Source organism: Artemia sp. Qi Xiang Cuo, chromosome 21 (genome assembly GCF_049724085.1).
Source record: "Artemia sp. Qi Xiang Cuo chromosome 21, ASM4972408v1, whole genome shotgun sequence".
Taxonomy (NCBI): Eukaryota; Metazoa; Arthropoda; class Branchiopoda; order Anostraca; family Artemiidae; genus Artemia; species Artemia sp. Qi Xiang Cuo.
In genome coordinates, this window is record NC_142814.1 from 38,518,241 (window position 1) to 38,535,906 (window position 17,666).

The window sequence follows — 17,666 nt, forward strand, 5'->3', positions numbered from 1 at the left end:
TACTAAAAGCTCAATGCAGCACAAGGCCGGACGAGATCAACACAGCTGTTGACACTCCTCATCAAATCCCAATTTATTCAAAGCCTCCACCCTCCCAGAAGTTACCATTTCCCTTAAATCTCTCCTTACGACATCCCCATGTTTGTGAGTTGAAACACAATTTTAGTGAGAGACATATTTTTTTCGGCCACAAGTATAATTCATATAATTATAAATGATGCTATTTCTCCTCTCCCATTTCGAAATTTTGCAATGGTCTCTACTGAGTACTGCTCCTTCTTTTCTATACTTATGCTCCTTTTCTATTCTTTTCTATTCAGTGACTTGGTAACTCGTCTATTCTTTCTTATTTTTAGCATTAACTTCTTGCTCTATTTTCTTCCTTGAAAATGCATTCTTCGAAGGAACTTTATGTAACTAATATCGATCTGTTGCAAATATGTTGCTTTCCTTTCCCTTGTCGTTCGTCCTAAAATCTATTTCCCCAGGAGAGATAACAAGGATTCCTTAGAATAGGCATTTTTCTCTTTCCCGTTATTTATAGAGAGAAAATGCTGCAGACGATTCTTATGATTAAGCGCTATATTAATTAAAGAGCGAATCGATTTATCAACCGCTTAAAGGGCGAGACATAATAATAATTATTTTAGCTTTCTAAAAAGGTTAGATAATTTAAAGAAAAAGAGATAACTTGCTTAGGTGCAGCAGAGAAACGTTTAATTTTTTGAGAGTTGACTGGTTGGCATGTATGTGGAGGGGAGGCCCGTGGACTGTTCCTCTCCCCCGACAAATGGATAATTGTTTATAAATGTTTCTGTAATTTTTTAAATTTTAATATGAGCAAACAAATGGATAATTGTTTATAAATGTTTCTGTAATTTTTTAAATTTTAATATGAGCCACCTGTAATGAGTTTATTCTTCGAAGTTTTTCCTTAAGCGACTTCCACACTAAAAATGTAATATTCTGTGCTAAGTAGTTAATCTATTAGTTTACATTAAAGTTATATTCATACACGCTTAAATAAGTCCTCACATAATTAATAAAAAAAAAAATTATACACAAAATAAGTTTTCAAAGATGTCTCAAAACTTTATTTGGATGTTTGTATTGGGAAATGATGGACGTGGGGGGAGGGGCTGGTTTATTTCAAATCACTTTGACTTTTAAAAAGGGCACTATAAATTCCTATTTAAAATCAAATAAGACCTGTATGAATTTACTGTGACCACCTATTTCAAAAAGGCCTTATAAGCCCAAGGGATTAACTTAAAGCCCTTGGCCCAGGACTCTGAGGGGTTGTGTCAACCTGGAGGCATTGTTAAATTTTCTTTAGACTATTTACAAAAAATCGCAATCACACAATTTCAATCAGATGCGTTTGGTGAAAAGAGGGGTAGTTGGGGGGGGGGCTAGTTGACCACCATCACTTTTGACTCTTACAATGAAACTAGAACTTCCAATTTAAACAAAATTATCCACCTCTAAAGTTAATGCAACCATCAATTCCATAAGAACCTTAAATGCCCGATCGGTATAACTCACAATCCTCGCCCTCAGCATCTGGTGGTTTGTATCAACCCCAAGAACCTTATTACACGATCTTTGGACTATTTTGAATAAAAGGAATGTCTCAAAATTGCTATTGGATGCATATATTTTTTTTTTTTTTTTTTTTTTTTTTTTTTTTTTTTTTTTTTGTGGAGTTGATGTCCCCTGAATGGTTAGTTTGTTTTATGGTGGTTTTCTCTGCGCTATGACTCCCAGGCCTCAGGTATGATTATCATTTTTTATTGGTGAAACTTGTATAGTTCACTAAGGAGTAGCATTCATGAAGATAGGTTAAATTTTATTGCTTTCGCACCATTTTATTACAGTCTAATAATTACAGTCTGTTTCGACGACAGGAATTCGCTTATAGTAATTTTTTTTTTTTTTTTTTTTTTTTTTTTTTTTTTTTTTTTTGAGTCTATTTAATATAATTAATTTATTTAGTTTATTTATTCTAATTTTTTCTATAGTTTCTATTTTATTTATATTTTCTTTTCTTCTCCTTCATATGTGAGTAGGCTAAGTGATCATTTTAAATTTTCTTTTGTTTTTTATCCTTGAGTATGTATTTCATATTGAGTATGTTTTTTATCCTTGAGTATGTAATTCATATGTCTTCCCTCTTTGTACAGGCCAATGAGCCTTTGAGGGATTTATAACATCTAATATTGTATGTGTATTTAATGAAGAATAAAACTTATCTTATCTTATCGGGAACACACGACGTGTGTGTGTGGGGTGGGGGATAGATGCACTCTGATCACTTTGACTCTTAAAAAGGGTACTAGAACTTCTGATTACCAATAAAATTAGCCCCCTCCAAAGTATATACGACTACCTTTCTATAAGGGTCTTATATTGTCCCAGGGCATAGCTTACATCCCTTACCCTGAGAGCTGTAGGGGGGGGGGTCTTCCTCACAGATATAAATTCCGTACCCTTCAACTACGATTGCAATCTCCAGATTTTGATTGGAAATGTTAAGGGAAATGATGAGCGTGAAGGGGGGGGGGGCTGGTTCCTCTCAAATCACTTTGACTCTTAAAAACGGCAGTATAACTTCCAATTTAAAATCAAAATGAGCCTCATCTGAAGTTTATACGACCATCCATTCCATAAGAACCTTATATACCCTCATGGCATAACTTACGACTCTATCCCCAGGGCACTGGAGGGTTTTTGTCAACCCTAGATGCATTGTTCTTTTTAACAATTATATGTTCTTTGGACTATTTTAAACAAAATTTCTATCTCATCATTTCAATGAGATACGTTTGGTGAAAATAGGGGTTGTCGGTAGGGGAGGGTAAATGCCCTCCATCACTTTTGACTCTTAAAAAGGAAATAGAACTTCTAATTTTCAATCGAATGAGCCTCTTCTAAAGTTAAACAGCCATCCCTTCCATGAAAACCTTAAATGCCCCTTTGGCATAACTTACAACCCTCGCCCTCAGGATCTGGTGGTTTGTTTCAGCCCCAAAAGTCTTGTTACATGATCTATGGATTATTTTGAATAAAATAACTGTCTCAAATATATATTGGATGTGTTTTGGGAAAACGCGGTGTGTGGGAGGTGGAATAGTTTCCCTCTGATCACTTTGACTCTTAAAAAGGGCACTAGAAATTATGATTACCAATCCAATGAGTCATCTCCGAAGTATATACGACCACACTTTCTATAAAAGCCTTAGGTGCCCACAAGACTTACAACCCTTGGCCTAAGAGATGTGGGGGTGGGGGTGTCGTCCTCAAAGACATAATTTCCAGACGCTTCACTACAATGAACAAAATTGCTATTTCAAATTTCGCCTGGATGTCTTTGGGGAAATAATGCACGTGAGGGGGGTGGGGGACTGGTTTCTCTCAAATCACTTTTGACTCTTAAAAAGGGCACTATAACTTCTGATTACCAATCAAATGAGTCCCCTCCAAATTATATACGAGGCATGAGTCATGCCTCCAGGGCATGACTCACAACCCTATCCCCAGGGCACTGGGGGGTTTTGTCAAAGCTAGAGGCATCGTTATATATTATTTGGACTCTTTTGAGCAAAATCGCTACCTCACAATTTCAATCAAATTCTTTTGGTGAATAAACGGGTAGTCAGAGAGGCTGGGGAGGGTAGCTGCCCTCTGATCAGTTTGAAAAGGTCACTGGATCTTCTGTTTGCAAATCCAATGATCCCCTCGGAAGTTTATATGACCACATTTTCTATAAAAAACCTTATATGTCACCCAGGACATAAAATACAGCTCCTGCCCTGAGGGACGAGGGTTGTCATTCTTAAAGACATAATTTCCTGATCTTTCAAATACGTTGAACAAAATGGCTATCTCAAAATTTTGATTGGATGTGTTTGGGGAAATGGTGAGCGTAGGAGGGGGTTTAGTTGCCCTCCAATCATTTTTTACTATTAAAAGGGGCACTAGACCTCTAAATTTACTCAATTTACAGAGGGATTTTTTCGAAGGGAGAGGAGTTTCAAAAAACTTTAAAAAACGCATCCAAAGTTTGGATTTTTTCATTTTTGTTAGATTCTCCAAAAATCTTGTCCAAACTAAATAAGCCTGAATAAATCCTGCAAAATGCCGTGAAATGATTGATCTTATACCTGGTCATGAATGTATTCATAGCATAAAGCCCTCCGGCGATAAATTGGTGGTGTGGATTGATCAGACTGCTGTTAAGGACTTTTGCGATTCTGTTCCCTCTATTATGAGCAACAGTGACGTCAAAGGAAATGAAACAGAATATATAGGTATTGTGAAAGGTTTATCAAATGCCTTTGACGTGAGCATGCTAATTGGCTGTGGCAATATTAAGGATGCAAAACGAATTTGCAATTCTTTTGCTGCTAAAGTGTTTTTTGAAAATGCAATTGCTCTTGCTAATGCACTGAAGCTTGGCGTGAAAGTTGGTTATGAGATTTTCCGTGTTCATGAGTTCCAGCGTCCACCGAGGTGCTGTTATAATTGCCAATCGCCTAATCACCTGAAGTCGTCTTATAATAATCCTAAACGTTGCTCCCGCTGTGCAGAAGAGCATGAATCGTCACGCGATTCCCCGTGCCAGGCTACCCCTAAATGTGCTAATTGTCATGGCTATCATGTTTCATTTTCTCTAAAATGCCGAATCCTTCGTAATGCTGTAGCTAAACGTTCTAGTCAGCTAAGAAAATGACTATTAAAATCGAATTTTCTATATGCTCATTCAACATTAACGGAACGAAGGATAAGAATGATTCTTTGAACCAGAAATTATCTAATTTCGACATTTTATTTTTACAAGAACATCTTTTGCCTTTGGTGAGTTTGAACTCCCTTCGCAGGAGTAAAGAACACTTGGTTTTCGCTAGAAGTGCCCGAAAAACTTCTGGGAGACCTTCAGGCGGGCTGGCCTGCATATTAAAACATAAACTACTCCAGCTATCCCCTGTATGTTATCGTGAATATGATTATTTCATTGCAATCCGTCTTGCTAACCTAGTTCTTATTAATGTATACCTCCCTTGCGACCAAAGATCATTTCCCTCTCTAACAAAGCATACTAAAGCATATGCATCGCTAAAGACCCTTCTTATTAGTGTTGAGAGTAATGGATTGGATTGGATCCTTTTAGGCGATATGAACTGTGATATAAATTCTATCTCAACATGAACTGATTTATTTTTGGATTCGCTACCTAATGGCTATCGGGATAAAGATGCATCCCATTCATACATACATAATAGCGGTTCATTGTCTGATATTGATCACTGTGTTGTTTCTTCTGGTGTTTCTATTAGTGATATTCACATTGACCAGGATGAACGTGATTATGACCATCTGCCCCTTTCAGCCACTGTCACCATCATTACGACTCGGGCTGAACAGAACTTATGTACTAATTACAAAAAGTGGATTACCAAAAGAGACTGGAATAAAGCGGACTGGCCTCTATATCTATCTACCCTTGCTCTTCTTCTGTCTACGATTAAAGTTCCATTTAATTTACTCTGTACCAGTGTTATAACCCCACAAGCTCGAGTTCAGCTGAATATATATTACAGCCAGATTGTTTCTTTTCTGAAAAAAGCTGAAGAAGTGGCTGTCCCGCTTTGTCGTTTTAAGCTTAGGACTAGAGGCTCAATATGGAAATCTGACCCTGATTTAAAAATTGTGAAAAATCGTGCCAAATAGTGGCTTAGAATTTGGGTAGCGTGCGGCCGCCCTTTAAGGGGTCACCTTTTTGATATTAAACAGAAAACGAAGTTGGAGTTTAAACGTTATCTTTGTAAAGTAAGGTACAATGGTATGGAATTGCCGAAGACCTCTAGTCAGTGGAAACAAGTGATTAATGTTGCGAAATTTGATTCACCTCCTAATGCCGATCGGATCCCTAATGCCTCTTGGATTAATAATTATAATAAGATTTTTAATATTAAGAATTATGCGGTTCACTCTCAGTTTGTTAACCTCTGTTCTTATGTATTACCTGCGAAAATTTACCAAGGCCCTGTACCTCCCATTTCTGCTGACCGTCTGATTCGTTGTGTTAAGAATTTAAAATCTAAATCATGTGATATTGATGGTATTAGTGTTTTTAACCTTCATATTGATTCGAAAGAATTGATTTATCATTTGCAATTATTGTTTCAAATTTGTCTATGTACGTCTTTAGTGCCTGATTCTTTTTTGTGCGGGAGTGTCACTTCGATTCTTAAACGTGGGAAAGATCCAACAAATTGCGCATCATATAGACCCATTACGGTAGCCTGTTCGCTGAGCAAAGTTTTAGAATATGTCCTGCTTCCTGAAATTCTTCCAAAAGTTAATTATGTCTCCAATCAATTTGGGTGCAAACCAAACATAGGATGCCAAGATGCGCATCAAATTCTTACTTCTTTCTTAATTCAAGCACAAAAAGATGGATCTGAAGTTCATTAATGTGCGTTAGATATTTCAAAAGCTTTTGATTCGGTTTGTCACAGCCAACTATGGTATTCTCTTACCCAGCTTGGAGTGAATTCATCTGTTATGTGTGTCCTTCGTTTTTGGTATGCAAATTCATATGTTCGACTTCGGTCAGGAGAGATCTTTTTTGGTAATATTCCAATTCGGTCTGGACTTAAGCAGGGAGGGGTTCTGTCACCATACCTTTTTAATGCTTGTTTATGCCCTGTGCTTTCTCGTATTTTTCCGTCGTGTTTTACGGGTCTAAATAATTTATCTTATATTGCTTATGCAGATAATTTATTACTTATTAGCCGTTCAAAATTCACCATAGCTAAGTCTACCCAGTTTGTTTCTAAGCTTTTGGAAAAAATTGACCTCGTGCTTAATGCTGAAAAATGTGAATATTTAGTTTTCAATGCTAAAAACCCAAGTAGTGATTTGAGTTGTAGTTCTTTTTCACTTAAGCTGGCTCCTGCGTCGCTTTGGCTTGGGATTAGTATCTGCTCTTCTATTTCAGCTATCCGTGCTAGTACACTTGCAGATATTAAGAATAAGCTTAAAGCAGGTTATGCTAAAATTGTCCCAAATCACGGCTGACATTCTCGTAAAGCATTGGCTAAACTCTATTCTACATATTGCGACCATTCCATTCTTTTTCTATCAGGTTTCCGCCCACTTTTTAACAATAATGATATGCAGGATATTAGAGTTTTGTATTTCCGTTATTGTAAATATCTTTTGTATTTGCCTCGTTGGTATAGAAACCGTAAGATTATTCGAATGTTTAATGTAACTGATATATTGACATCATATAAAAAGTTGGACTCCAAGTTAAAAGATGAGGCCTCCAAGCGGTTGGGTCCTTTTCATCCTCTTGTGCGATTGTTTTGATTTGTGTTTGTAGTTTTTATATTGATATTGTTTTGCATGTGTTTTATTTTGTATGTCTTTACTTTTTATTTTCTTTTGTTACTCCACTTTTTTTTTATAATTGTTAGTGGGTCAAAAAATAAATTATTATTAAATCAAGCGTCAACAGAAACAAGTCAATATTCTTTTGTTTATCTTTACCTTTTTTATTACAACATGGCTCATTTATTAGTTTTCATTGTTATTTTAACTTGAATTGGGGAAATTGACTCCAACTTTGCCCTCCCTCCAGGATTTTGACGAGGTTACTTCACTGGAGGGGAATAAAAACGTTTATTTTTACTTGAAAAGAAACAGAATAATTTGTTTTTATAATTAAATCTTTTTGAATTATTGTCATTTTTTTTAAGATTAAGGCGGAGGATTTTCCCCATGCTTCCCGAAATGGCGCTCTGGAGCTTTGTTTCTTATTAATTATTGTTTTCTGTCGAATCCTTAGAAGAAAGAATGTTGTCGCCTTACCTTTTAATTTTAAAAAGAGAAGTAACTGAAACATTTTGTCCCTATGCATGCCTTACTTCGTAAATATAGCAGCATCAATTACGATATTCGATCTGACATATTTTAATCCATTCAAGCAATCGATTTATTATCATAAATATGCGGATGCGTGTTTATTTGTTGTTTTTTTCCCCCAGGGGTGATCGTATCAATTCAGCAGTCCTAGAATATCGTAAGAGGGTTCATTCAAACGGAAATTAAAAGTTGTAGTGCCCTTTTTAAGTGACCAAAAAAACTGGAGGGCAACTTGGCCCCCTCCAATAATAATTTTTCTCCTGAAGTCACCCGATCAAAACTGAGATGGCCATTTTTTCACCATAGTCAAACATCTAATAAATATGTCTTTGAGGATAACTTAATGCCCCACAGCTCCCGGGGGAAGGGCAGCAAGTTATGAACTTTGCCCATTGTTCACATATGATATTGGTTAATGAGAAGTATACAGCCGATTTCAGGATTGGTTAATGAGAAGTATACAGCCGATTTCAGAAGGGATTTTTTTCTGGTTGGGAGGGGGGGTCAGACGAGGGTTAAGGGGGAGGATATCTTCTATGGAGGATGTTTCCTTGGTAGAAGGGACATTTCTATGAAGGGGGTGCCGGATTTCCCAGCATTATTTGAAACTTCCTGAGGGTGCTCATAATGCCCCCTTCTCCACCTCTCTTGCTTTTGTCCAGTAAAAATTTGAATGTAATTTCTTATCCTACACTAAAAATAATGCTGTAATAATAGGGGAGTTAACCCTCCACAGCACGCATATCGCAGGCTTATTCCAAAAGCAATCCTTGAAGTGAAGGAGGGGATGGAAGGGAGGGGAGGGGAATAAAGGGAAGTGAATGGAGAATAGAGATGAAATTCTACCAGGAATTGCTGAAGTCCCAGAAATTGCTGAGAATGATTATATTTCAGACTTATTTCAAGTCATCTCAATTGGTTGTGATATTTTCGGTCACATATCTGCTAAATTTGGAATAGGCTTCAAGTGGGATTATGTTCCTATCTGCCCCGTATGTCTACTTGATCGGTTGCAATTTTTCTAACTTTGTTTAAATAGTTTGCTTTGGTTACGCAGACAAGCTCATTGTTCGTCTTTGACTTCACCAATAAACCATCTGGGACCAAAGGTACTTGGAGGGATATTAAATGAACTAGTGGAAGGAGTAACATATTTACCATTAAAACATTCTTTTATAAATTTAGCCGTCCACTCAGGGTCATCTTTAACATCGTTAATGTTAGAGGGCAATACATCAAGATAAGGCTCCGGGAGAAGGCTAAAAATTATGTTGGGCAAAAACGACCAAGCTACGTCACTATGTAAATTCTGGCTACTATCTCCGGTTGGAAGCAAGTTCACTAACATCTTCCCGGAAAGTATTTTAAATAAAAAAAATCAAAAAAAATCAGTGCTTTTTAATTCTGAAACAAGAGCGAACCTGATTTTCGTCAGAGCGAAGATATTTTTCGCTGGAGGACGTGAAATCCAGCAGCTGTAGAAAGAAAGTCATGTTTATAGTTTCTTCAAAACATTGAAAATCTATTGATATCATAATACCAATTAAACTAGGCCATTGCTGGCTTCAAAAACGATCTAGATAAGACACAACTTTAAGGAAGAATTCGTATTTTTCCCAGGGTGGCTGTATCGAACCTATGGTGAAGCCAAGACATCAAGAAGAAGGTCACATTATCTGCGGTATGAATACAAGCGACAACGAAAATCAAATATGTACAACCCTGCCGCGTGTCAAGTGCCAGGGCCTGTTCAAAACCCGAGCTCTTGGTATCTTATATATATATATATATATATATATATATATATATATATATATATATATATATATATATATATATATATATATTATATATATATATATATATATATATATATATATATATATATATATATATATATATATATATATATATATATATATATATATATATATATATATATATATATATATATATATATATATAGCACTAATCACTTTAATGGCTCCAGGTGCTGATAGGGTAGTAAATGAGTTTCTTAAATATGGTGGCTCTGAGGTTAGAAATAAGTTATTGAAGATTATGAATATAATTTTTGAAAAAGGGGAAGTACCTAACGATCTTAGGAAAACCTTAATTAAGCCACTTTATAAGAAAGGTGATAAAAGTGAGTGTGGTAATTATCGAGGCATTAGTCTGGTCTCTGTAGGTAGCAAATTGCTTAGTAATATGATACTTTATAAGACTGAGAGATGCCGCAGACAAAGTTTTAAGAGAAGAGCAGTGCGGTTTTAGAAAAGGTAGAAGATGTGTTGACCAAATTTTAACTCTTAGGTTAATAATTGAGAAGTGCCTAAGTTTTCAAACACCTTTGGTCCTCAGTTTTATAGATTATGAGCAAGCGTTCGATTCTGTTGATAGAGGAGCTTTAGTAAAGGTTTTATCCTTGTATGGTATACCAGAGAAGTACATTAAAGTGATTAGTGCTATGTACGACAATAACACTGCTGCGGTTAAGGTAGGAAATGAGGTTAGCAGCTGGTTTTGTATTAAATCAGGAGTTAAGCAGGGTTGTGTTCTATTCCCCTTTATATGGATTATTTTAATGGACTTTGTTTTAAGGAGCACAGGAAAGGCAATGGGAGACCACGGAATCAAATGGGGAGGAAAAAGTCTCCTGGACTTAGATTATGCTGATGATTTACGCATCCTAGATGAAAGTGTGAGCAAAATGAATGAAGTTTTAGAGGTTTTGCGAGTTCAGGGTGCTAGTATTGGTTTGAAAATTAATGTTAGGAAGACTAAGTCACTAAGGCTAGGAATAAGTGAAGATGAAAAAGTGACGTTGGGTAATGAAAAGATTGATCAGGTGGGCAGCTTCACTTACCTTGGTAGTATTATTAGTAAAGATGGTGGGAACAGTGAAGATGTTAAAAATAGAATAGCCAAGGCTCAGGGTGTTTTTTCACAGTTAAAAAAAGTCTGGAAGAATAGGAAGATAAGTCTGCAAACCAAGATTAGAATCTTAGAAACTACAGTGATGACAGTGGTCAAATATGGATCTGTAGCAGGGACGCTCCGAAAAGTGCATGAAGATTTGCTAGATGTTTTCCAGAGAAATTGCTTAAGGATTGTTCTGGGTACCCGGCTGACTGACCGTATTTCAAACAATAGGCTTTACGAAAAATGTGATTCAATGCCGCTCTCTAGGGCTATAATGAAAGAAAGGTTGAGGTGGTTAGGGCAGGTTGTGCGGATGAAGGATGACAGATTGCCGAAGGTTGTTATTTTCGGTCAACTATCTAGGGCTAAACGGAAAGCAGGTCATCCCCGTCTGGGGTGGGAGGACGTCATAAAGAAAGATTAAAAGGATATGGGAACTTTGTGGGCGGGTGTAAAAAGGGAGGCTTTGAATAGATTGGGGTGGAGGAGGAGCGTGCGTAGCTGTGTTGGCCTCAGGCGGCTTGGTGCTGCGATGAGTTGTTAGTAGTAGTAGTAGTATATATATATATATATATATATATATATATATATATATATATATATATATATATATATATATATATATATATATATATATATATATATATATATATATATATATATATATATATATATATATATATATATATATATATATATATATATATATATATTTATATATATTTGCTTAGAGGTTAGGTATAAATGTCATTTCCTTGCAGATTCTTCGTTCAGCTGGTCCTTGGCATATGTTATTCTTTATTTTCATCATTTTCTTGGGCTCCTTCTATCTGGTGAACTTAATCCTCGCCATTGTTGCCATGTCCTACGATGAGCTTCAGAAGAAGGCCGAGGAAGAAGAAGAGGCCCTTGCAGCTGAGGAAGAAGCTATCAGGGTAAGTTTTTTTAAGGCTAGGGATTAGATTGAAGGGATAGACACACTATATATTCTTCAGTTTTGCCACCGGCTGAAGAAATATCGCTTGGTAGATCGTTCAAAACCCTAATTGGTTCTTTTAAACATGACACCAAAAATTTTACAATGTTTGCAATTAAAATCCATAATTACTAATTTTAGAAAAAGTGCGTGGTAGCGTCAGCCAAGACTACTCAATATGCGTTAAATGACACGACGAACACTTTTCAGGAGAGTAGAGAAACTAAAGAATGTGTTTTGGGTTTCTTGACTGTTGTGCACAACCCCTACCATAGTCATGCCTGTTAATAAAAAAGACAATATTTATAATTTGTATTTAAACTATAGGTAATTTTATTTCAAGTAATTTGCAGATTGTTTAAATTAAAATTAAATCTTACCGCAAAAACAAACCTTTTTTTTTAAAGAACAGATTTTTCTAAATCCTCATAGCCAAAGCCAGTATTCGTATCGTTTTCTGAATTTCCTTTTTTTCTTCTATAGAGATTACTCATTCGGCAATTTTACCACTCAAATTTTAATTAATCTAGCCATTCTAAATAAGGATTGATAATAATGATAAATATATCAAAGGGATAAAATGTTTTGGCCATACATTTTCAATATCTTTGAAAGGAGTGCTTTACTAATAGTTTATTTGATGTATTTAAACATAGTCTTCACATTCAAGTGCGTAAGAAAACAAATTTATTCTATAGCTGCAACCTAGTAAATAACGAACCACGACCCGTAGTAGCTAAAATAAAAAGGCAAGATTCTATTAGAATTGTTTATTGAAAAATATTTTATACAAAACATTGCTTTGGAAAAATAAATTTTCATTCAGAGCCAACTGAATGGTAACTTTGAATCGCCAGAAAAAGTGAGTATTTCTATTAGTAAGGCATATTCTTCAACACTTTCCTCAGTTTTGTCTAATATAAAGATTTTTAGTTTGGAAAGTGAGCTACTAAAATTTCACTTCATTCAATGAGAAGATCAAAACCCTAGAAAGTAGAGATACGAGAGAAAATAGGTCAAGTCAAATACCCCGTGTCCAAAATAAAAACTTTTCTCTATATGAACTGTCCTAAACTCTGGAGTACTTTCCGTTACACTAAACAGCTCTATAATTTCACCAGATGGAACCTTTCCATGATCCTAATGTGAATAAAGGTAGTCTTAATAAAGGTTTAATTATAACTTTGTATTGCGTCAAAGCATATTGATTGGAAGCTAAATTTGTCTTCTTCTTGGCAATGTAACTAGGTGACAATCTAGGGAAGACAAGTATGCAGTGGGAGTGTGTATCAAGGACCAAGGCCAAAAACTAGATGATTTTTTTATTTTGATGATTTTTGCTGTTTAGATGACACCCCTGAAGCAAATCCCTCGTTTATGCCTAGGACTGGGAAATAAATCTAAAATGAAATCTAAAGGGATCTTTACATATATTCTGTCATACTAAGGGTAAAGTGTTTTTCTAGCAGAACTAGAAAACAAAGAATAACAAAGAAAATGACGACATTCAAATCCACAGTCTCTTCGGATCATTCTTAGCCAGTGTGGTTAAGGAAATTGTTTAAGGATTTTTAAAGGGTAGGGGTCTATTTTTTGGTATTTTGAAGCTCTTAGAGATTAGGAATATTTAATAATCAATTGAACTTGTTTTTAATAGTTTCTTAAACACTAGCCAAGTTTTAACAAAATTTATATTTAGAGAAACTCAGCCATTGACATAGTATTGCCTAAAATGCCACAGAATATCAATCACTGTAAACAAATGTCGCTTTAATTAAAAAACATACCTTGGATTTGAATTAAAATTTCAGTGTCACAATTTAAAAATTCACCTTTGAAATTAAAAAATTCGACACGATGCACTGCCGCCACGTGGCGGGACTTGGTGCCTAGAAAGAGCCACGTTATAAAATTAGTTTGATGGTTTTTATTGATCATTTAATGTTAGGAAGCTATCGAAAGTCACATAAAGTAGTGTAGAGGGTCTGTTCCAACCTTATGCCGTGGGGAATTTGAGCTACCATTGTGTGTGACAATAGGACTTACCATCGGTATTGAATGTATATGGTGGGTTCAAATTTTAGCTCAACGAGCTAGATTCAACTCACTAGACTAGAAGCAAAGAAAAGCATAGATCTCTCAACTCCAAAAAAAAAAAAAAAAAGGTAGCCTTTAAGTTCTTTTCAATTCTAGCTTACGCAACAGTAATTTCTACCATTTACCATACTCAACAAGCTGAGAAAGCTGTAGTTTGCTATGGTAAGTCGGTAAAAATGTAAATGGTAAATAAGCCGTAGCCAAAGGCTTGCAATTTTGAAGGTCAGAGCATTTTTAGTAAATCATGGAAGAAACAGTAAAAGGTGAAACGTTTCAGAATTAACCATCAAACGCTACATTATATTAAATCAATCTAAATACTGTCTATGACTTTCAAGGTGCTTGGATCTTTTCTTTTGTGCTTGGTTAATTACCTTTAATGAGAGCACCCAATCTGACAAGAATTTCTTAACAACAGCAAAATTTCGTTTATTTTCCAGAATTAGTCCTAAGCTAAAAAAATTTTTATTTTTGTAACTGGTATTAATATACTCAGTCCCTATTTTTTCCGCTTTTTAAAGTCATTTAATACCAGAAGAGAGGAGTGAAGGAGGGGGAGTAGAACGAGGTGGATTATTTTTACCAACCATCTTATTCTATAGATATTGGTAGCATTACGGACTTGTCGAACATTTTAAGCAGCTTATACTTATTGGAAAATTGGAAAAAATTGGAAGGTCATTTTAATATGAAGGGTGGACAAACAGATAGTGTGTACATTACGCAATTTTTATTTATATAGATAAATATATATTTATTCATATACAATCAACAAACAATAGTAAACAATCAAAGCATATACAACATCATGTAATACCAGGCAAGGTGGGAAATGTGGGAGTGGACGGGTTTAAGAATGGGAAAATTTATATAATGCTTGTAACCTAAACGTGCTATTATACGTTTTTTCTGCTTTCAGCCTTCAATTTATTCTTTAAAATTGCCAACGCCAACCATAAACCGTTCCAAAGGTCTAAAGTCAAAAAGTCCCAGTCGACCCGTAATAGACCGTAACCGTAAACCCGTAAACTGTTCCAGGGGTCTAACTTAAAAACGTTCCAGACAACACGTTGTAAACCGTAACTGTAACTTGTTCCAAAGGTCTAATTTTAAAATTTTCCAGCGAACACGTTGCAAACCGTAACCGTAAGCTGTTCCTATGTCTAACTTTAAAACGCTCCATCCAGCATGTGTTAGACCATGACCGTTAACAGTTCCAAGGGTCTAACTTAAAACGTTCCAGATGAAACGTGGTAGACCATAACCGTAACCTGTTCCAAAGGTCTAACTTTAAAACGTTCCAGCCAACACGTTGTAAACCGTAACCGTAAGCCGTTCCTAGGTCTAACTTTAAAACGCTCCATCCAGCACGTTTTATACCATAACCGTTAACGGTCCCGACGGTCTAACTTAAAAACGTTCCAGACAACACTTGGTAGACCGTAACTATAACCTGTTCCAAATGTCTAACTTTAAAACGTTCCAGACAACACGTTGTAAACCGTAACCGTATACCGTTCCTAGGTCTAACTTTAAAACGCTCCATCCAGCATCTGTTAGACCATAACCGTTAACCGTTCCAAGGGTCTAAGTTAAAAACGCTCCAGACAACACGTAGTAGACCATAACCGTAACCTGTTCCAAAGTTCTAACTTTAAAACAATCCAGCCCACACATTGTAAACCGTAAACCGTTCATAGGTCTAACTTTAAAACGCTCCTTCCAGCATGTATTAGACCATAACCGTTAACCGTTCCAAAGGTCTAACTTAAAAACGTTCCAGACAATACGTGGTAGACGGTAACCGTAACCTGTTCCAAAGGTCTAACCTTAAAACTTTCCAGCCAACACGTTGTAAACCGTAACCGTAAGCCTTTCCTAGGTCTAACTTTAAAACGCTCCATCCAGCATGTGTTAGACCATAACCGATAACCGTCCCAAGGGTCTAACTTAAAAACGTTCCAGACAACACGTGGTAGACCGTAACCGTGACCTGTTCCAAATGTTTAACTTTAAAAAGTTCCAGCCAACACGTTGTAAACCGTAACCGTAAACCATTCCTAGGTCGAAATTTAAAAAACTACAACCAGCATGTGTTAGATCATAACCGTTAACCGTTCCAAGGGTCTAACTTAAAAACATTCCAGACAACACGTGGTAGACCGTAATCACAACCTGTTCCAAAGGTCTAACTTTAAAACGTTCCAACCAACACGTTGTAAACCGTAACCGTAAACCGTTCCTATGTCTAACTTTAAAACGCTCCATCCAGCATGTGTTAGACCATAACCGTTAACCGTTCCAAGGGTCTAACTTAAAAACGTTCCAGACAACACATGGTAGACCGTAACCCTAACCTATTCCAAAGGTCTAACTTTAAAACGTTCCAGCCAACAGGTTTTAAACTGTAACCGTAAATCGATCCTAGGTCTAACATTAAAACGCTCCATCCAGCATGTGTCAGAACATAACCATTATCCGTTCCAAGGGTCTAACTTAAAAACGTTCCAGACAAAACGTGGTAGACCGTAACGATAACCTGCTCCAAAGGTCTAACTTTAAAACGCACCAGCCAACACGCTGTAGACCGTGACCGTAAACCGTTCCTAGGTCTAACTTTAAAATGCTCCATCCAGCACGTGTTAGACCATAACCATTAACCGTTCCAAGGGTCTAACTTAAAAACATTCCAGACAACTTGTGGTAGACTGTAACCGTAAGATTTTCCAAAGGTCTAACTTTAAAACGTTTCAGCCAACACGTTGTAAACCGTAACCGTAAACCGTTCCTTGTTCTAACTTAAAAACGCTCCATCCAGCATTTGTTAGACAATAACCGTTAACCGTTCCAGGGGTATAACTTAAAACGTTCCAGACAACACGTGGTAGACCGTAACCGTAACCTGTTCCTAAGGTCTAACTTTAAAAAGCGCCAGCCAACACTTTGTAGACCGTAACCGTAAACCGTTCCTAGGTCTAACTTAAAAACGCTCCATCCAGCATTTGTTAGACAATAACCGTTAACCGTTCCAGGGGTCTAACTTAAAACGTTCCAGACAACACGTGGTAGACCGTAACCGTAACATGTTCCAAAGGTCTAACTTTAAAAAGCGCCAGCCAACACTTTGTAGACCGTAACCGTAAACCGTTCCAAGGTCTAACTTTAAAAAGCTCCATCCAGAATGTGTTAGACAATAATCATTATCCGTTCCAAGGGTCTAACTTAAAAACGTTCCTGACAACTCGTGGTAGACCCTAACTGTAAGATTTTCCAAAGGTCTAACTTTAAAACTTTCCAGCAAACACGTTGTAAGCCGTAACCGTAAACCGTTCCCATGTCTAACTATAAAACGCTCCATCCAGCATGTGTTAGACCATAACCATTAATCGTTTCAAGGGTGTAACTTAAAACGTTCCAGATAACACGTGGTAGACCGTAACCGTAACCTGTTCCAAAGGTCTAACTTTAAAACGTTCCAGCCAACACGTTGTAAACCGTAACCGTAAACCGTTCCTTGTTCTAACTTAAAAACGCTCCATCCAGCATTTGTTAGACAATAACCGTTAACCGTTCCAGGGGTATAACTTAAAACGTTCCAGACAACACGTGGTAGACCGTAACCGTAACCTGTTCCAAAGGTCTAACTTTAAAAAGCACCAGCCAACACTTTGTAGACCGTAACCGTAAACCGTTCCTAGGTCTAACTTAAAAACGCTCCATCCAGCATTTGTTAGACAAT

At 36.4% G+C, this 17,666-nt stretch overlaps 1 protein-coding gene across 1 annotated transcript in view; it reads left to right on the plus strand.

Moving 5' to 3' along the window:
• LOC148939517 (sodium channel protein para-like) overlaps positions 1-17,666 on the plus strand; it is a 352,192-nt gene that overhangs the window by 214,708 nt on the left and 119,818 nt on the right. Inside the window, 1 exon segment of the mRNA XM_089106716.1 lies at positions 11,616-11,789. Coding sequence (XP_088962842.1) covers positions 11,616-11,789 — 174 coding nt within the window.